Below are 22,222 nucleotides of genomic sequence, written 5' to 3' on the forward strand. Positions count from 1 at the left end.
CACAACGCGCGATGAACGGGTAAGCTATTGCCATATTGTGTGGAAATAAGGAAGAACAGTAAGTACTCGTAAATGTAAGAAATAGGCATTATTTTCGTTAGAAATTCATTATTTCACGTAAATAAATGTTCCGGAATGCAGAATAGTACGTTAGCAATATAAAAAAGTGCGAAATAAATCATTGACGGGTGTCTCCCGTATAGTAAAGTAGTACCAACTTATTTAACAATGTTGTTATTTTATTAAGAAAAAAATACTTTTCAATTTCTTTACAACACCGGTTACATGAGTTCATGTAATTTTTACAAGTAACATTATTGTATGAGGGAAACGGATTCCTTCAAATACATTATCGTGTGAGGGAAATGGATTCCTTCAAATTTACAGGAGAAAGTACTTACGGAAATCTTTTTCTTTAGCATTGTGGAAGTTTCTGAATGCAGATTTGATCCATTTTAATGTGAATGCATGTTGTTTTCTGTGGATATCTCTGTTCGACATGCTGTTTCGGCTCCCACCATTCGCTTTCTGCACGAGAGTGCAATGTTCCGTGTGTTAAGATGATGCAACCCCATAGCCAATGTTTCAGCCTCGCGGTGTTTTCACTAGAACATGACGTGTCAAGTATTTTTAATTTTTTTTTTTTTTTTTAACTATGCTTGCCTAACCTAACTTGGTAAATATGCAATATCGCCCGGACGGATTTCTTCAAATTTACAGGAGAAAGTACTTACTGAACTGAGTTTCTTTAGCATTCTGGACGTTCTTGGAGGTATTATCTTTCACGGAAAGTAAAAACTTCGTAGCTTAATGCTGCCGAACAAGAATTAATCACTTTTTATGTAAGAAATTGGCATTCCCTGCCACATTATGCCGTTGTTTCCATTGTGTGCGTGCAGATGGCGAGGGGGCTAGAGTCTAGTTTACGTCCTTCTTGCCCACTCCTTCTTACCCGTTTACGTCTTTCTTGCGCACTCCTTCTTGCCCGTTTACAAAACCATGCTAGCAGACAACCGGCGCTCCGGCATCCGTAGAGTAAGTAAGTTGTTCTTTTTACACTTTCTGTCACTAACCATTCACGGGAACGAGGTATGTCTACGAGGTTAGGTTCCATTAGCACTCATTTCACCCCTAAATATGTGCTTCATCATCGAAAAATGACCTCAGTACGTTCAATCACGCATATCCGGACAACATCGGTTTTTCTCGATTTTCTCCTCCAGGAAATTTTTCCTCGCCTTGGGATTTACTTTGTTGAATTCCTTATCAAATAACCGTTCCAACGATATATGACACGTATTCCTTAGGAAAAGGACGTAAACTAGACTCTTACTAGCGAGAGCGTTGAAAGTCACGCGATATCTGCAGTGTTTCCAAACGTGCTTCTTTTTACGAAAATTTCTATTTTTAACTATGTTCGCCGCACTTTCTTTTTCGATGAATTTAGGGGTGAAATAAGTGCTAATGGAACCTAACCTAACAGGCCTAACCTAACCTTGTGTGAATGGTTTGTGGGGCTAGCCGTGGATGGTTTTTGGGACTAACGTCAATGGTTTGTGGGGCTATCCATGGATGGATTTTGGGGCTAACGTGCATGGTTTGTGGAGGTAAACATGAAAAAAAAATCGAAATAGTACGTAATTTTCCGTCATGAAGGTTTGAAACACTGCTTGCACACTGAAAATCGACAAAACACAAGCTGGCGCGTCATGACGCGCGATGATGCATTACGAGTGCACGCCATATTGTATATTACAGAAGCGGAACAAGTAAGACAAATAATCAATCGTAATATGAAAAGTTGACAGTATTTTATGGAAAAAGCCATAACTTCACCTTAAAGAATGTTCCGCATGGCAAAATATGTAAGTACCAGTGGTAAAATTAATGAAATTTAAGTTAATAAATGAGTGAAAGGTGTCCGGGCGTTATCGCATATTTACGGAGTAATTATTAAACCATTGACTTTAGCCCCAAAAATCATCACGGGGACGAGGTATGCGTACTAGGTTAGGTTAGGCCTGTAGGGTTAGGTTCCATTAGCACTCCTTTCGTTCAATTTAGCATATACGGACAACGGCACGTCATCTTATAGCAAAAAGACGGCGTGGGTTGAAACACTGACTACGGCGTTTACGTTATCAAACACATGGAACATTGTGCTCTCATGCAGAAAGCAAATTTGAAGAAATCCGTCTCCGGTATAGTAAAGTGTTACCAATAAGTTAACCGAGTTGAGTGTATATTGCAGAGGACATTTTTTTTTGCAGCCGACAAAAGCGAAGAAACAGGCCGTTCCGCTCCCCTTAACAGGCAACAGGAGGAAAGGCCGCCAATTAGCGCCAGTGCAAGGAAACCGGAAACAGCGGGGAAAGTGATGGCGCCAATGAGTGAAGTACTTTTATCAGCTCCTCTCAAATTGAAGACAAAATATGATGATAAATGTGCAAAGTGTAAAAGATCTGTAAAAAATGGAATTCTTTGCGACATGTGTGACGAATGGTTACACTTTAAGTGCGGCAACTTGAATGCCGATGAAGAAATCGACCAAAACAGTGAATGGTTCTGTCCGCAATGTGAAAACGGAGAAAAAAGTGTTGAAAATGAGGAACTCGCGAATCTTTTACAGGTAGTGAATCTACTGCAAAGTGATATAAAGGAGTTAAAAAATGAAAATGAAGCCCTGAAAAACAGACTAGAAACTATTGAAAAGGCAAAGGAAATAACAAATTCTACATCCTCATGGACTCAAGTGGTTAGGAAATCAACAAAGAAAAAACATCACATCGATAGCATAAATTTCGAGAGTAAAAACAGATTTTCTACACTACAAGATTTCCAGACTGAAGAAATACACCCAGAAACTAATTCAAGAACGTACAGAAGAAATGTGAAGTCAAAAAACACAACCACAAACATCTCGAAAATTAAAAAATCGAGTGTTAGTCAACCAGAAGTGATCATCTATGCTGATAGTCATGGCAGAGGAATGGCAGAAAAAGTGAAGAGTCAGCTAGGCGATGTTTCAGTGTTAGGTTTTGTCAAGCCAGGTGCAAAAATTGGGCAGATTGTAAGTAGCCTAAAACCTCAAAACAAAGAAATCAGCAGCTGTGTAGTGCTAATGGCAGGTTCAAACAATGTAGCATGCAATGAGGGTCACAATGTGATATATACATTGGAAAAGAAATTATCTGAAATAAGAAACTCTAAAGTGATCATAGTTAATATACCAACGAGATACGATCTCATACCGGAATCTTGTGTTAATGTGGCCATAAAAGAGACAAACAAGAATATCAGACACCTGTGTAAAAACTTTAGTAATGTCGATATTGTTGATGTAAGCAGGCTAGAGAGAAACAATTTCACAAATCACGGCATGCATCTGAACCGATCTGGAAAAGAAAAGGTGTCAAAAGCAATAGGTACGGTGATAACTAAATACATTATAGACCAAAGAAGAAAGTGCAATCCTATTGAACTGAAATGGCACCCCATAAATAATCAGGGAAGTGAAGTGGTAAATGGAAAGAAATATAGTGATGTGGTAAATAGCGGAAAAGTCTGTCTTGTGATGAATGGTGAAAAATGCAGTCAAATGGTAAGTGATAAAAATGAAGATTACAGTGAAGTGAGAAAAAATGAAAAAGACAAGGAAGTGGAAAATGATAAAAGAGTTAATGTAAAACAAAAAGAACCATCTGCACGAACATCCGATAGAATAAGGAGTGTTCCGGGCAAATTTAAAGATGATTTTTTATTGTAAAATGTAAAAATGCAACAAATATTGTAAATGGTCTTACACCCAATAGTTTCTCTCAAATGAAAAAGAGAGTTATACAATGCAATATTGTGCATCTAAACATTCAAGGTATTACAGGCAAAGTGTTAGATTTAGAAATGCTCCTAACCGATGAATGTTTAGATGCACATGTACTGTGTGTTACTGAGCACTGGCTGTCCAAAGATGAAATTACTTACCTTCAAATTCAAAATTTCCACCTAGCTAGTTTCTCATCAAGGTCTCTAATAAAACGAGGGGGAACAGGCATATTTACAAAAAATGATATAATTGCCAAACAAATTGTCCCCAAAACTGTGAGACCTATAGAAAAACATTTTGAAGTTAGTGTTGTACGTCTTGCACAATATAATTTAATAATAGTATGTTGCTACAGAACACCTGATGCAGACTATACAATATTCATAAAAAATCTGTCAGTATTGTTAGATGAATTAAAAAGTTATACATGTGAAATTTTGGTATGTGGGGACCTAAACATTGATTTTCTAAAAAATACAGGATGGAAACTGCACTTTGAAGCCACAATAAACACTTTTGGCCTAAAGCAAATTGTAACTACACCCACGCGCATAACGAAAGAGACACTCTCCCTCATAGACCACATGTTATTAAGTGTACACTCAAAAGAGTTTCAATGTGAAAACATATCAGTCCACTTCTCCGACCATGAAGCACAATTTTTATGTCTCACTTGTAAAAGAGAAGCTACTGAATATCATAGAAAGCCACTAAAAATGCAGAAACGTAAATATGATGAAGGTTCTATACTCATGTTTATTGGAAAACTAAACAGCGAAAATTGGGAAGATATTTATAACTTACCTTCCACAAACGAAAAATTTAATCTCTTTCTGAACAAAATTATCTTGTTACACAATGAATGTTTTCCACCTAAACAAGTAAACATTTCCACCGAGTGTAAACCATGGGTCACAAACGGAATCAGAATCTCAAGTAGAAAACTAAAAATGCTCCATTCTGAAAGTAAGGTGAATCCCAATCCATCTTTTCTGAAATATTACAAGAGGTATAAGCAAATATATAAAAATGTACTCCACCAATCAAAAATTAATCATAATGACCGTAAAATCAATAATTTAAACAATAAATGTAAAACAATGTGGGAAATTATAAGAAATGCATCAACAAAACACCAATCTTTAGGTAATAATATGGTGATATGCATTAATGGAAAAGAAGTCCAACATCCCCCTAATATTGCGAATGCTTTCAATGAGTATTTTGTAAATGCAGTTCCAAATAGAAGGAATGGGTTTATGGCTGCTCCAGAAGAATGTTCTACACACATAACAGTGAATGACAAATCCTTGTTCATTTCCCCCATTACTGAACAGGAATTAAAGATAATCTTCAGAGGTATAAAAAACAAACGATCTTACGGCATTGATGAAATACCAGACTTCCTAATTAAGAAATGTTATAGTTCCCTATGTCAACCATTACTACAAATAATAAACAATTCCATTGAACAAGGTATTTTCCCAGACAGGCTAAAGATAGCTGTTGTTAAACCATTACTGAAGAAAAATGACCCAAAGGATTTATCAAATTACAGGCCCATTTCGCAACTCTCAGTCTTCTCAAAAATTATTGGACATGCAATAATGATGAGAGTAGAAAATTTCTGTAGTAAACACTCAATCTTAAGCTTGTCGCAGCATGGTTTTAGGTCCGAACGAAGCACGAAAACAGCGTTATCAGACTTAGTAGAATGTGTCACACAATCTCTGAATAATTGTAATCACACGGTAGGAGTCTTTTGTGACCTATCGAAAGCTTTCGATTCTGTAAATCACGAGATATTGCTGTGGAAACTTCAAAAACTTGGTATTCGTGGACTACCACAAAAGTGGTTTCAATCTTATCTTACCAATAGAAAGCAAATTATAGAAATCGCTCACACCACAGCAAAAGGATACGTAACACATCAACACTCCACCATGAAAAGTGTAACATGTGGGGTGCCTCAGGGAAGTATTCTTGGCCCTCTTTTGTTTCTTATGTACATAAATGATTTACCAAATGTTATACCTTAGGCAAATGCAATATTATATGCTGATGATACAAATATTATAGTAACAGACACTTCCAAAGATGCTCTACAATCTAAGGCTAATAACGTATTAAACAAATTAGATGACTGGTTTTTAAATAATAATCTACTCCACAACAGCAAAAAAACAAATTATATTACATTTTCTACAATCCAAACCAGAAACCAAATAAGCCTCAATCTAATATCTGGGAATACACAACTAGAGCCTAAAAAAAATTCAAAATTTCTTGGTATCATTCTGGATGAACACCTTAACTATACAGAACATATAAACACGCTACAATCAAAATTAAGTAGTGTGTGCTATGCCCTTCGAGAAATGGTAGACATCTCAAGCACCCAAACTGTAAAGTGCCTTTATATGGCAAACTTTGATGCTTTACTAAGATACGGTATTATGGTTTGGGGTAACAAGGGCCACTCCAATGTCCTTTTTATGCTTCAAAAAAGAGCTATAAGAATCATAGCTCGAGTAAAGAAAACTTATTCATGTAGAACTCTTTTCCGTAAACTTAATGTGTTAACTCTCCCCTGCATATGTATTTATGAATGCTTAATTTATGTTAAGCAAAATATTTCCAACTTTGCCACAAATGAGGAAATACATGGCCTAAACACAAGAAATAAAGACAAACTTCACATAAAACACTGCCGCCTTAACTTATGTAAGAAAGGCCCCTTAAATTCTTCCATAGATCTCTACAATAAACTACCACAAGATGTGAGGAAAGAACCAAAATTGATGATATTTAAGCACAAGATAAAATCAATGCTTCTGAAGCATGTTTTTTATTCTATAGCTGAATACATGGAAGCAACTTTTACATAAGACAAATGTACATAATGTAGAATAATCACATATTATTCTTGTAAAATTAAATGTCAAATGAAAGTGGGTAATTAGTATATCTTCTCATGTTATATTTTTTTGTGATTTTGATATAATAGCAGAGTAAGACCCAATTTTTTACAATTTTTGGCTATATATTTTGTATTTGTAAAATCTATTAATGTACCTGTATTGTAATGTAAGTATTGACATGTCCTATATTACCATGTACTGTAATTTGTACACACCGGTAGTCCTTGGACGCAAATAAACCGCTAACGTAGACGTTCCTGCTACACCCCTAAAACCGGAAGTAAACAATGTCGTGACGTCATCGATGGGAACATGGCCGCAGTGGTGACGTTGTGTAACTGTAATGACGTCACTACTATCTAATCTTTTCATTGGAGGATAAAGAGTAAGGAGTGCGGAGGAAAGTTCAAACGTCCGGCATCCATATTGTTCTTTCTTTTCGTGTTTGTGAAAGGAAGCTGCATTTCTTGGTGTCATAGAAGACCTTATTTAGCAGTAGTTTCAGCTGTATATTGTAAGTACAAGCTTCGTTATGCTTTCGAACTGCATATGTGTGTATGTGTGTGTGCCAAGTTCGTATTAAATTAATCAATCCATGCACGTCAGGATTGGCATATATGCGAGAATTGCAATCTCAGTATCGTGATGGCTTTCAAATTCAGATTGTTTATAGATACAGAATTCTTGCGTAAAACGTTCCTCTACGGCTTTATTGCGGCATATTTTATACTCATAAATGTCCGATGGCTTATTAAAAGCCCATTACAATTAAAAACGATGGTTGGCTTGACCTGCGATACAACCCTCCATCCCAGATTTTTTGTCGTTTTTTGTTGTATCTCTTTGTTGGCAGTTTTCAAAACTAATTTTCATAGTACCCGGGAACAAGGAAACGTGTATTTACCTAGTTGCATAGGTTGTACGAGGTATCGTTCAGTAATGGCTATTCCAGACTTCAAAGGCGGTCTTATTTTTGCTTTTTTCTCTCTCACTTTTCAGATGCATTGTCGATTAATTTCATTCCGTTGTTAATTTTTAATTCAACGCTTGAATTATGCATAGCATTTTTTGTCAGTTGTTCGATATTTCTCCCATACCATATTTAATAGGTAGCTCTTTGGGTGTCGTTGACCTACTGTACTCCCTCCAGAATTATGTTGAATTTGTTTTTAATCTATAGATTTCGATGTTTTACGTAATATAAATTTGGTTCCAGCACGGAAAAAGCAAATAATGGAGATATTTGACCCCAAAGTATGGCCCACGTAAGTTAAAACCTGCAATTTCAGAGTACTTTCGCCGCTTTTTGTTAGTAAGAACTGGTGGTATGCACAGTAAAATAGCGTAAGAACACGTCAAAAATAACTTGTCAGTACCAAACCTTGCAATCCTAACCTAATATGCAAAATTGGTAAATATGCGATAATGCCCGGACACCTTTCACTCATTTATTTCCTTAATTTTACCACTGGTACTTACCTATTTTGCCTTGCGGAACATTCTTTAAGGTGAAGTTATGCCTTACCTCCCAAACCATGCACGTTAGCCCCAAAAACCATCCACGGGTAGCCCCACAAACCATTGACGTTAGCCCCAAAATCCATCCATGGGTAGCCCCACAAACTATTGACGTTAGCCCCAAAAACCATCCACGGCTAGCCCCACAAACCATTCACACAAGGTTAGGTTAGGTTCCATTAGCACTCATTTCACCCCTAAATTCATCGAAAAAAGAAAGCGCGGCGCCATCTGCACGCACACAATGTAAACAACGGCATAATGTGGCAGGCAATGACAATTTCTTTCGTAAAAAGTGATTAATTCTTGTTCGGCAGCATTAAACTACGAGGTTTTTTTCTTTCCGTGAAAGAAAATACCTCCAAGAACGTCCAGAATGCTAAAGAAACTCATTTCAGTAAGTACTTTCTCCTGTAAATTTGAAGAAATCCGTCCGGGCGATATCGCATATTTACCACAAAATTATATCTGCTGTTGTGGAAAGTCGTTTTGGGTGCTATATTCACTTGTGCGAAGCTTTCGGGCTGTTCTGCTACACGTTAAAGTAACAAGATAACAGCTGTACTTTACTTCACAATAACACATTTCGGCGAGCTAAAATCAACTGAAAACGTTCATAAACAACAAAATCTTCATCAACCATGTAAGATATTTCAGTTTCTCAAGGGGGTACAGAGGGTCAAGGGTACAGCTATTTGTCGATCAGGTCCGGAAACAGGTTGTGTGATAATTTTCGCAAGTTTTACTAGGAGTGAAGGGTCATTTAGTGGATCGATATTTATGGGCATTATTTGGAAGTTTGGAGAATGTGATTAGTTCAGATTAAGTCATTGAAAGTGCCATTCAGTCAGGAATTATTCTGTGGAAAAAAAGTTCTCAAGCTATCATGATTCTAAGGTCCAAGTTCCGATTGTTAAATTCCGAATAAATCCTGGTATATGGGAATTTTTACATTTTTTTTTTTTTTCAGATCACATTTTGGAGCTGTCCAATTGTCCACAATCCTATTATTATGCGGCAAGGGTAAAAAAAAATATAACTAGTAATAATAATGAAAGAAATATAGAATGATAAAAATAAAAGAAATATTAAAAGTATTTCAATGTTAACGGGTTACTAATGTTAATGTGGCTAAGGAGTCCGAGCAGTCTTGTTTATGGGTCTAGTCTTTTGAGGGGTAAGGCTCAGGGGCCAATCGGGATAGTTCCTTCATTCTTGTAATGGTGAGTTTCCTGCCGGTAGCGGTGCGCACCACGATCCTGCCGTCTTCCGTGTAGCACGCGCGGCGCCCGAACTTCTCTTTCGCCGCCCGCAGCATCTCCTGTCGCACTGGAGTCAGCAACTCGGTGATCTAGATTCGCGACCTGGCTTCTTTTAGCTTTTTCTTCGCCGACCACACGGAGTGCCTGGTTTTGTAGGTTGCGAATTTAACAATAATGCAGAGTTTTCCTTCCTGCATGGCCTCGGCCATGCTACGGTTTGGTTTTCCCAAATGATGGCACCTCGCGATCTGGTCACTCTTGATGTCGACGTGCATCTTATTTTGGAATAAGTCCAGGACCTTCTCCTCCACGTTCTCCTGCACTCCGTGAATAAGGAGACACTCGCGCCTTGAATATTGTTCCAAATCGTCCAGCCTATCTTCTTGCGATTCTATCCTATCCATTAAATAATGGAAGTCGTCCTTTTGCACTCTGAAACTTTCCTCCAACCGTGCCTCCAATTTACTCAGCTCGTCTTTGAGTTTCTTCATTCCTTCGGAATCGTACGTAGCACTTAGGTCCCCGTTTCTTGACTGTGTTTCACTATCAATTTTTCGTTTGAAATTGTCCAGCTCGCCACGCACCTGCTTTTCGAAGCTTTCTAGCCGGTCGCCGAGTTCCTTGGCCACAACACGAGACATCTTGGGTTGGTAGGCGTGAAGCACAGTGGTTATGGCTTGCGACGAGCGTCAGATAATTATTCCAATATTTTCTCTTAATTAACGTTGAAGTTGCACTTGCACACGTCAGTCCTGAACCTTGACACTACCTCTTCCTTGTGTGAAGATAAGAATCAGCCAGCAGCCCGATGTCCAGCAGAGTTTTACAATCTTCTCCGGAGCCGATCAGCACGTCCTTAGCACTCTTCCGCCATCTTGAATGTGAACACATAAACATATGTTTAAGAAAGGAATGTTAGTTAGGTATTTAGGTCCGCACATCGAAAATGTTAACAGGTACGTTGTAATTTCGTAACTTCGATTTTAATGAGTGCCTACTGACTGCCAATACAAGATTATAAATCTATAAATAAAAACTACTGTTCTAGGTTACGGTAGTCTGTTTGAAGTTGATAAATTTAATTATATTAAAATGGCATTTCAAAAGAGGTCTAAAGATGTCCATGCACGAAACGCCAACACCTGAAACTGCTTAGGACCTGAAGCTTTTTTCCTTAATGAAACATACATGTGTAGTACGGTTCTTTACATTATGTTTGGTTATTTATTATATGATGAAATGGTAGTCATGTACATTGTACATGGAACAGTTGATTAATATGATATTTTTATATTATATTTGATCGTGTATATGATTTATCATAACTGGTGAAAAAAAAAGAAGTGCACTCTTAGACAATATCATTACCACTTGTACGTATGTACAAGGAATAATTTCCGAATGGATGGTAGTGTATTTTATGTCACTGCACAATGTCAAAATGTTACAATGTCCATGCACAAAACTATATACCTGAAACTGCTTAGGACCTCAAGCTTTTATTTTTAATAAAACAACATATGTAATCTATATTACGTGATGAGATGGTAGTCGTTCGTAAATGTATCTTGTACATGTAACGGATGATTATTTTTTTCAATTTTTAAGTGCTCTTTGAGTTTGTTAGGAATATGATTTAATTTCCATTTGCACTGTTATTAAGTCAGCCCATTTTCAGTATGCTGCATAATAATTGTTTGTGATTTTGTGATTATATTAAGACTCACGTTATATTAAATAACATGTTTTATTGTACAGTACTTACATACAGCTATGAGCTGAATAAGTAATAGGTTAGGCAGGTTTTCTTTATTTCTGTACTTGGTTAGGTTAGGCAGGTCAGGTTTGGTGCTTTTAACATTTATCTCCAGGTTGCTACAGCTGTTGCTAGCCGCTTGTGGTTGCACGCACTGTGATTCACAATATAGAATGAACATTTGTGTCGAGCATTCTCTTCACTATAAAATCATTTTTTCCATTATGTAAATTGGAGTAGGTGGTTAATAATTTGAAAAGTTCGAAAGAACAATTCCCTACTATTTTCAAAGATTGCAGGCTACATTGTGTAATGTCACAGATTTATTTTACATTAAATGAGAGTACAGGACGTGTATTGCCTATTTCTAGGACAGTTGCTTCATTTTAATTTTATCATAAGTTTTCTGACATTTTTCAGTTTAAAAAAAAACAACATAAAATTGGAATGGTAGTTATAAGCAGACACAAGCATAAACACAACAAACCCTGACTTTCCTCAGTTTCTACGTAATCGACTGGAAAACGGTGTGGACGACGACACCGAATATTTTGGTAAATAACTTTACCTTATACAAATTAAAATATGTAAAAGGAGGTTACATTATTTTAAAAAGTCATGTGATGTTTTGTGTTTATGGTTACAGTGCATTGAAGGTGGAAGCCCAATATGAATTTTAAAAAATTCAAGTTCGTATAATTAACTATAAACATACATTTTTTGCTCGACAGGCAAAATTAATAAAATTTGAAAAATGTGTGATGATCACGATGCCATTATTGACAAAACTTTAAAAAGTACATTGATACAATATTTCTCATTTAACTTACATGTGATTTCTGATTTGCAGTACGAATTTATAATATGAAATACGAAATGGGAAAATTATTTTTGCTGTAGAAAGAAATCGAACTAGTGTACGTTTTGCGATGGTATGCAAATAATGTGTTCAAATTGGTTTGGTATAACCTTTAAACACAACAGCTGGCATATGCAATTTCGCCATCTTATTTCCGACAACACAACGTGCTGTTAAGAACTTCAATGAAGCAAAAGAGTGCCTTTAGATTTAACGACGACATTAGAGGTCTGTTAGCCTTAGCGAAGGTTGGTGAAATGCCTCGATGTGCTAATGTAGCGTTAACTTGATTTAACGCTTCTTTAAAATTTAACATGCGTTGATCGAACCGGGCAATGGCCTAATGAAGGCTCAACTGGTAACAGCATGAATAATTATGCAATACATTCTAATGTATGGCAGGCACTATGATATCACTGCAGATTTTAGAATTTGGCTAGCAACCGTGCATAAATATTTAATTGTATGTTATTCTGATTTAAACGCACAACAATTAGAAAACCCTGCTGCACTCATTATATGAAAAAAGTAATTGCAATTTCCACAAGCGACTCAAACTTTTTTTTAGAAGTGAATTTTGAAAATTCAGGCACCATGGAAACTGGGGACCCTGGTTTTTAACTATGTCGCACAAATATTCACATTCAACCAGATCAGAAACCTGTGTGTGTAATATGTTGCTTTTTCCACACTTTCCTTTCTATCCTGCATCTTCTATGATGAAATGAATTTCACAGCAACTTTCAAGCCTTAACTGAAACAATCTACTTTCCACGACAAAAACTGATAATGATATTAATCCATCTTGCATTTTTGAAAGGTAGAGGTGAGTTCTCCAAAGTGGAAACTTGTCTCTACACTGAGTTTTGGGTCTTCTGAACACCTTTATCTTGTGTTGTATAATAATTACATCGGAGCTCAGATTAATATTAATTTTCCAGTTTTAGCCATAAATATTTTTAAAATCTTGTATTTAATTCATTTTAAGTGTATATTCTATTATACATTCAAACATTCTATCACATACATATTTGAAATCAGTCTCGTCTTATAAGATCACAGACACTTATGGGATGTAGCAACTTCCAATAGGATAATTTAAATTTAGAAGTGTCCACAATTGTAGAAGCCAAATTGATATTCATGTAAAATAGCTTCACCATTGTGAATAAACTCTGATGTTTTTCAGTATATAATATTTCATTCACTTCTACTCACATGAGACTTTTCTAATTACAGATGTTTCTTATCGTTGGACACAGCCAGGTTAAGTACCTGCACACATGTGAAGGTGAAGGGAATGACTACCATTCCCTGGCTTTTCCTGGGTCAAAAGTGCACCAGTTGTGGGAACACATTGAGGACCTTGTGCCTTATTTTGATGTTATTGTTATCCACACTGGAGCAAATGACCTGTCAGAGAGAAGTGGGAGACCATTGACAAACGTTGCAGCTGTATTGCACAACTTTGAGGTCTTGCTGTCGAACATCAGGTCACTTCACCCAACAGGAAATGTTGTTGTTTCAGGTATTGCATTATTTCTTTTCTTTCTTAGTTTTGGGTGTTTTTTCTTTTTCACATTTGCATGGTACTGTTGGGGATCACAAATGCATAAATTCTATGCACCACACTCATAAATCTAGACTAATCTCATACTTATTAACTGATTTCTTTGTATAGACTTCATGATGAAAGTTGTGCAAATACTCACAAATTTAATATAAAAATATAAATAACTTACGTTTTGCGAGTATCTAGGTAACTCCTGCGACGTTTCAGGATGCAACTGCTCCCTTCCTCAGGCTGCTCACATTTAGGTTATCGGGGAAACAGCATGGTAGTCTGACATGCACCTGTAATGGCTTTTAGATTTTTATTATTTTTTTAACAACGCACCTTTTACCAATCCTATATCCTGTACCTATGGTGAGTTTGACGTGGTTATGATTTATACATAACCTAAATGTGAGCAGCCTGAGGAAGGGAGCAGTTGCGTCCCGAAACGTCGCAGAAGTTACCTAGATACTTGCAAAACTTAAGTTATTTATATTTTGTATAGACATTCAATCCCAAGCCATCTGCCTATAAGTGTGAACTTAAACTCTGTAGAATGGAATGTACATTGTTTTTTTAAATGTTTGTCTGGTTTTTTTTTGTGCAGATAATTGCTAACTTTATATTTGATTTGTCTTATTTTCAGGGATTTTGCCCAGAAATGTGAACACCTTTGACCTCAACAGCAAGAAGTCTCTCTATCCAGAAGAAATTTCTCGGGTTGGGCTGATCAACACTTGGTAAATCCATTTCTTAACCTCTTTAATCCGTTTTCTTTATTATTATTGTATGTGGGCCATTCTCAAAATATAAGGTTATAAATTATATGATTTCACAAAGCCATAAAATTGTTTTAAAATTTGTAGAAATAATTAAATGTTTTGTTCTCAAAGAACCTAGTCCAATTCTAACCTTGGCCAAGATCATTTGCTCCTAGTTAATCTAAAAATTATAAATTGGTAATAATTGGCTTGTCCACAGAGTGAACTTCCATCTCCATAGTGGGTTTTTGGGTCGTCGATGTGGATTTGTGTTCTATTGCTATTATTTAGTAACATTACTAATAAAATTACTATTAAAAATGAAAATATAAAATAAATATTAAAATAATTAGGTATCGTTTAGCTATCAGCAGGACCATTAATGACAATATGAAAACAACAAAATGTGCTTGCTAGCAATAACTTTTTCATTATATTGCTACCTAACATGGTTATGAGACACCTGTTCAAATATAAGAATATAATCAGACATAATATTGAAGCAGATATCAAATAAAATATTCTAGCTAGCAAGAACATTTTTATTCTATTACTATATCTATTTCACATTGCACTGGCAGATCTGTAACGAAATATGTATAATACGTAGTAGCTTGCATATGTAGTTTTTGGTGAAAACATGCAATGTAAAGTAACACACTGTAATGTTAATTTTTCATGTTTGAGGGGCGTGAGGTGCATTTTGCTACCATCTTTTGTTACGAAATGAATTGCAAAATGCAAAATAAACTCTTAAACTCATTTACTGACTCAGCGCCTTCTGAGGTCTGAATTAGGTCAAATAATAATGTTAGCATCATGGTAGCACCTCCATTTTTAAAATTTCGTTGATCTTTTTTGGTTCTCAACATTACTTTTTGTTTGTTATGTGAATACATATATGCTCAGTTCCTCCTGTTGGTTGACATGTGGGCATTACACTAACATCTCACAATGTGTTGACGGTGATCACTGCATAGCTCCTAATAAGTTAATGGAACACTCCACCCTATTATATTTTACTACCTGTAAGAAAACAGTTAGACTGCATCTCAGGGAGCTTTCGTATTTTACAACAGATATATAAACATAAATTTCAATGTTAGTGGAGTGCTAACATGTCGAACGGCAGGTTAACAGTGTGCACCATAATGTTACTTATTTAGCATTTGGGGGGAGGGTTGCTATATGAAATCTGAACGTGGTAACTTTTCTTTACTAATTTTAACATTCTGCTAATGGTTTTTGCTTTTCCAGTGCAAGAAAGCTGAACAATGAGCTGCAGGATCTTTGTTCCAGAACTGGTGCATCATTTCTGGACTGGGGAAGTTTTCCAGGGAAATACCTATCAAAGGATGGACTTCATCTGAATTTTGATGGTGTTTCATACTTGGAGCAGGGGATTCTGGAGCATGTGCAACAGATAAGTACTTGTTTCAATATCTCAAGCATGGCTCCTGATCCTGTCCCCTCACTTTCAGTGTCCAACTTACCTGCTATTCCCGTTCAGTCTCCTCAACCTTCTTTCTGCATCCAAAACCCGCCTCTGACTGATCCTCATACCCTACATAAGCCACTGTATTCCTCAATCGTAAAGTTGCATTCTTCTACCATTCCTCAGAACTTCATTACTACACTATCTTCAAATGCGCTTCATACTCCTTCTTCCTCTCCAGAAATACCTCTTCCTTGCCCCCCACCAGCAAAATCTGACCCTCTGAAGTCTCTTCCTATACCAAATTTTTCCTCTATGAAGTTTTGTTCCCTTTCCACTCTACCTGAATCTGGCCCTTCAAAGCCACATCTTTCACAGCCTGTTACTCCTACATTTGTCCCACCTAAGTCTGCCCCACCAAAGTCTCCTTCTCGTCCTGCTCCACCAAAGTCTCCTTCTTGTCCCAATCCACTAAAGTCTGCCCCACCAAATCTCCTTCATCTCATCCTGCTCTACTTAAATCTGCCCCACCAAAGTCTTCTTCTTGTCCCACTCCACTAAAGTCTGTCCCACCAAAGTATCCTCCATCTCATCCTGCTCCGTTTAAATCTGCCCCATCAAAGTCTCATCCTGCTCCACCAAAGTCTCCTCCATCCCATCCTGCCCCATCAAAGTCTCCTTCTTGTCTCACTTCACTAAAATCTGTTCCACCAAAGTCTCCTCCATCTCATCCTTCTCTGCTTAAATCTGTCCCATCAAAGTCTCATCCTGCTCCACCAAAGTCTCCTCCATCCCATCCTGCCCAATCAAAGTCTCCTTCTTGTCCCACTTCACTATAGTCTGTTCCACCAAAGTCTCCTCCATCTCATCCTGCTCCACCAAAGTCTTCTCCATCCCATCCTGCCCAATCAAAGTCTCCTTCTTGTCCCAATCCACTAAAGTCTGCCCCACCAAAGTCTCCTTCATCTCATCCTGCTCTACTTAAATCTGCCCCACCAAAGTCTTCTTCTTGTCCCACTTCACTAAAGTCTGTTCCACCAAAGTCTCCTCCATCTCATCCTGCTCCGTTTAAATCTGCTCCACCAAAGTCTCCTCCATCCCATCCTGCCCCATCAAAGTCTCCTTCTTGTCCCACTTCACTAAAGTCTGCCCCACCAAAGTCTCGTCCATCTCATTCTGCTCCGCTTAAATCTGCCCCACCAAAGTCTCCTCCATCTCATCCTGCTCCACAAAAGTCTCCTTGTCCCACTCCACTAAAGTCTTCTCCTAAGTCTGCCCCACCAAAGTCTCCTTCTCGTCCTGCTCCACTTAAATCTGCCCCACCAAAGTCTCCTCAGTCTCATCCTGCTCCACCAAAGTCTCCTTCTTGTCCCAAACCACTAAAGTCTGCGCCACCAAAGTCTCGTCCATCTCATTTTGCTCCGCTTAAATCTGCCCCACCAATTTCTCCTCCATCTCATCCTTCTTTGCTTAAATCTGCCCCATCAAAGTTTCATCCTGCTCCACCAAGGTCTCCTCCATCCCAACCTGCCCCATCAAAGTCTCTTTCTTGTCCCACTTCACTAAAGTCTGTTCCACCAAAGTCTCCTATATCTCATCCTGGTCCACTGAAATCTGCTCCACCAAAGTCTCCTCCATCCCATCCTGCCCCACCAGTCTCCTACATCTCATCCTGCTCCACAAAAGTCTCCTTGTCCCACTCTATTAAAGTCTGCACCACCAAAGTCTCCTCCACTCAAATCTGCCCCACCAAAGTCTCGTCCATCTCATTCTGCTCTGCTTAAGTCTGCCCCACCAAAGTCTCCTTGTCCCACTGCACTAAAGTCTACGCCACCTAAGTCTCCTCCTGCTCTTCCAAAGTCTCCTCTTTCTTGCCGTACTCCAAAATCTATCCCTTTTGATCTGTCTACCCCACTGTCTTCAACCTCCCACAAGCCACTCCAAATTTCAGATGTCAGACACAGTACTTTCAGTAAATTTGTTTTGCTTATCTCCTCCCTGTCCGCATCCTTTGTGACTACACATATAATTTGTAAAGTAATTGTTTTAGCATTTATATGCTGTACTTTGCTTCTTTTACCTCCATCTATATTTTATAACACCTTTCAATGTCCTGCATTTCCAACCTTTTTCTCAGCATCAGAATATTGTAGCCATTCTATTAGCCGTGGATTGTCTCCTAACACATCTTCAATTTTCTCATGCTTCTTCCTTCACTGTTGCTCCATACACGTGATTTCTTTAATGTTTCCTTTAACTCATTTTCTGACTTGTTACCAACCTGTCCAATCTTGAATGTGTGTCCAGAGTGTGTGTGTTTTCTAATTGCTTTCTTTCCAGTAATTCTTATTTCACTGTTTTTCACAGCAAGCTCTTTCATCAAACTATTTGTAATTTGTTGCAAAGTTCAGGAATGTCATTTGTACAGGCAATATATTTTCGAGTCAAAAAAACTGTTTAAACCATTGTTCTTCATGTACGCACACCAAACTGTGGGGAGGGGGTGATCTTCATACTGGCATGGAGTTTGGATCTTTTCAAGATTTTATCATTGCATTCAATCAATGGTGTTGCGAGAACTTTCAGCCAATGGTTGTCCGAAAGTCTGAAAAACATGTTGGTGATGATTGTACAGAAGAAATTTTGTTGAATTTCCCTATTAGAAAAGCTAAATATTACTGTACCCATTTTGGTAAGCCAAAGCCACGGGGCAAAAATATTAGGAGAACACAATCATTTCACGCTTTAGGTTGCACAGCACTTGTTAATGTGAATTTGGTGACCAAACCATTCAGATACAGAATTGGGAAAGTTGATACCAATCACTGCCATGAAATTGGTGAGTCTCTGTTTGCATCGTATAATAGAAATCGGTTATTGACAAAAGAAGGGAAGGGTAGATATGCACATCTCTTAGAGTATAGTGTTAGTACCAGGGAGTTCAAACGTTACATTTTGAATATTACCGGGAAGAAGTTAACCTCTCAGGATGTTAGAAATATTCGCAGGGATTTACGAAGAGACAACAATGAAGGTAAGACTGAATCTGAGCTCTTCATTGATGCTGTGCAGAACTTTCAATCCAGAAACCCTAATGGTAATGTTGTTGTTGGAAAAAATGATGATGATACGTTTTCGTATGTTTTTTTCCAAACTGAAACAATGAAGGAGCTTGCTGAAAAGTACAGTGATGTTCTGTTTGTTGATGGAACCTACAAAGTTAACATTGAAGGTTTTCCTCTATATACAATTTTATGCGAGGATGGGAATGGCAAGGGGAGACCTTTGGGGTATATCTTTGTTGAAAATGAATCAAGGGATGTTCTCTGTGCTGCAATGTCCTCTTTCATTGATGCAAATGAATGTATTTGTACAAAGTGTAAAGTTTTAGTAGTTGATAAGGACCTCAATGAAATCCATGTACTGAAATGTCTTTTGCCTGATACATGGATAATACTGTGTATTTTCCATGTTATTAAGGCATTCAAGAAGAAAATACAAAGCATTGGTAGTGCCGAAGTACGGGATGTATTGATGTCTCTCATCAATAAGATGGTTTATTCCCCACATGAGGAAGATTATAATGAATGTCTACAGTTGTTGGAGAAAACAGATACAGATTTTCATAAATATTTTCTACAGAACTGGCATTCATGCAAGGAAATGTGGGCCCCTTGCTTCCAACAGGGCTTGTGTCATTTGAGCAACAGAACAAACAACAGAATGGAGAGACATAACAAGCTCCTGAAAGAAGTCTTAAAACCACATGATCACCTTTCTTCGGCTCTTCACAAATTGATACAGTTTGCAGAAAATCTTGGTGATGAATTGGGACAATCTGCATACAATCAACTAAAGACTACAGTTGATACGACAATGTTGAATTCCACCACCCTGTCAGTTTCTAGTTGTTGCACGTCCATGGCAAGCAAGTTGATCTTCTCCCAGCTCCAGTGGTATGAGAAGAACAAAGTATCATATACTGTCTGCATGGAGGCTGACAAATGTACAGTTTCGTTGGGCAAGAAGTGTTACTGTGTATTAAATAACGCATGCTGTTCTTGCGATTTCAATGTAAGGATGGGTCTCCCATGCAACCACATATTTGCTTCAAGGGTCCATTGCCAGTTGGAGACTTTTTCTTCTGAATTGGTTTCTGAAAGATGGCTAAAGTCTCAATTCCTGGGAAAGGTTAAGGTTGAGCCACCAACTGCCAGTGTAATGCAGACGACTAAGAAAAAGCCAAAAATGGACAGTCCTGAATCAAAGTACTGTCATGCAATGGTGCTTCTCAAAGGAATGGACTCCTTCTTGTCAACCTGTGGAGAGCATGAGTACTGGGAAAAGTACAATATGCTGGAGCATTTATTCAAGGAGTGGAAAAGCAACTCTGATCTTGTGCTCGTGAAACCTGAAACTCTTGCTGACCAAGACCGGGAAGTTTGTATCTTATCTTCAATTGATGGTGAGATTAAGTCTGTGGAAACAAACCCCACACAGGATCTTCAGCATCAAACTGTTGAGATTGAGGAAAGGCGCATGCAAGTAAACGATTATGAAGAAATCATAGTTGCAAAGGTAACAGGATCGCCTCAAAATGACAAGCAAGAAGACATTGAGGTGAAGGAAATGTTGATAAATGATGGAATTAATGTTGAACAAAAGATAAATCATGAACTGGAAATGAGCGGCATAAATGGAACCTGTGGACATGTCACATCAAGTAACAATGGTAGTTTGGACAACTTTGTCATCACCATCAATGCTGCAAAGCACAGGCGAGGAAGGCCAAGAGAAAAAAGGAAGGCTCTGCTGAAACCAAATGTACAGATGAAGATGAATGCCTTTCTAAAACCTTTGGAAACATGATGGCTGCTGAGTTCAATCATACCTGTCTTCCTCCATCAACAGCTTCATCACATGATGCTGTTGATGTTGAGTGCAAACCTCCAGTGAAGAGGGTCTGCAAAAGAAAGGATGGTCCTTCTCAAAAGCCTGCTCTTCCTCAAGACAGCTTAGTTCATGACCGAGGGCTTTCAAAAATTTCGAAAAATGATCAACCGTCACCTATGTGGATTACTCACCTTGATCTGAGGGAAAGTGACAGGTTGGAACTTTTAGGAGAAGGGCTCATGGTGAATGATAGGATCATGAATGCTGCACAAAGGTTGATTAGAGATCGCTTTCCTACAATTCAAAGCTTGCAAGATTCTGTTGTAGGTCAATGTTTGCAGTTTCAGCCGGTTTCTTCTACAGATAAATTTGTGCAGATTTTACACTGTGGGTCTTTTAGACATTGGATCACAGTCACAAATATTGATGCACCTTCACATACTGTATATGTGTACAATTCTCTTGATCAAATGATACCAGTTGATGCTCTCCATCAGGTGTGCAATATTGTCAAGTGTGATGCTAGCAGAATAACGGTTGTTACAAAACCGAGTCAGCTGCAAGCGGGAGGTACTAACAATTGTGCCTTTTTTGCAATTGCTAATGCTTTTTCTGTAGCAGCCCAATTGGATATGACTGCAGTTGCATATGATGAGAAGTTGATGAGGCAACATTTGCTGCAATGCATAATTTCAGGAAAAATGCAACAGTTCCCAGCAAGTGTAGAACAGCCCAGGAGGACTGTTGAGCGTGAAGAACAATTTGACCTGTACTGCATTTGCCGGCAACCATTCACACGCGGTAAAAGCATCTACAGTCACACAGACACAATGGTGAAATGTTCCAAGAAGAAATGTGGGGAATGGTATCATAAACAGTGCCTGGGCATCGATGACACTGTTTTTGATGTCAAGGGAATTCCATTTAGATGCCCCAAGGAGCACACCTTCTAAGTAGCTTGACATTTTCTCCCAAGACAAAAAAAATTTATTTGTGCCTGGTATAGTAATTCGCATTATGTATATTTGTGTTTATTTTATGTATATCTCATATTTTATATTATATATTTTTATTGTATTATATATTTTTATTATATTATATATTTTATTATATTATATATTTTTATTATATTTAAGATTCTATATTTTTATATTATATGTTTTATACCATATACTTTGATACTATATATTTTTATATATTTTATGTGCATTGTTGGTTGACTTTGTGTGTGTGTGTGTGTGTTTGTGTTTGTTTGTTTGTTTGTTTGTTTGTTTGTTTGTTTGTTTGTTTTCCCACTTGGCATACTGTGACACTTTGGATGTTTCCCTATACTTTTCCTTCTGAAATGTTAAGTGTATGTAAATTCCAATCCCCAGTAAGTTTTCATTTTTGTATTTTTTGCCTTCTTTACCCAGTGATATTTATTTATTATTATAAAT

The 22,222-nt window shown here is 37.6% G+C and overlaps 2 protein-coding genes across 2 annotated transcripts; both read left to right on the forward strand.

Moving 5' to 3' along the window:
- The first annotated feature begins 2,463 nt into the window (after positions 1-2,463).
- LOC145996572 (uncharacterized) lies at positions 2,464-16,794 on the forward strand. Its single transcript, XM_083133070.1, has 4 exons — positions 2,464-3,601; positions 13,379-13,667; positions 14,341-14,434; positions 15,713-16,794. Exons 1-4 carry the CDS (start codon positions 2,489-2,491, stop codon positions 16,449-16,451), a joined length of 2,235 nt encoding a protein of 744 aa, XP_082989196.1. The 5' UTR covers positions 2,464-2,488; the 3' UTR covers positions 16,452-16,794.
- LOC145996211 (uncharacterized) lies at positions 16,733-17,676 on the forward strand (the record flags this gene model as incomplete). The annotated part of the gene is made up of 1 exon (XM_083132629.1): positions 16,733-17,676. A coding segment is annotated over one exon (942 nt), but the record flags the coding sequence as incomplete, so codon positions are not given.
- Positions 17,677-22,222: the final 4,546 nt, after the last annotated feature.

Source organism: Lepisma saccharinum, chromosome 12 (assembly GCF_977018435.1).
Source record: "Lepisma saccharinum chromosome 12, izLepSacc3.1, whole genome shotgun sequence".
Classification (NCBI taxonomy): Eukaryota; Metazoa; Arthropoda; class Insecta; order Zygentoma; family Lepismatidae; genus Lepisma; species Lepisma saccharinum.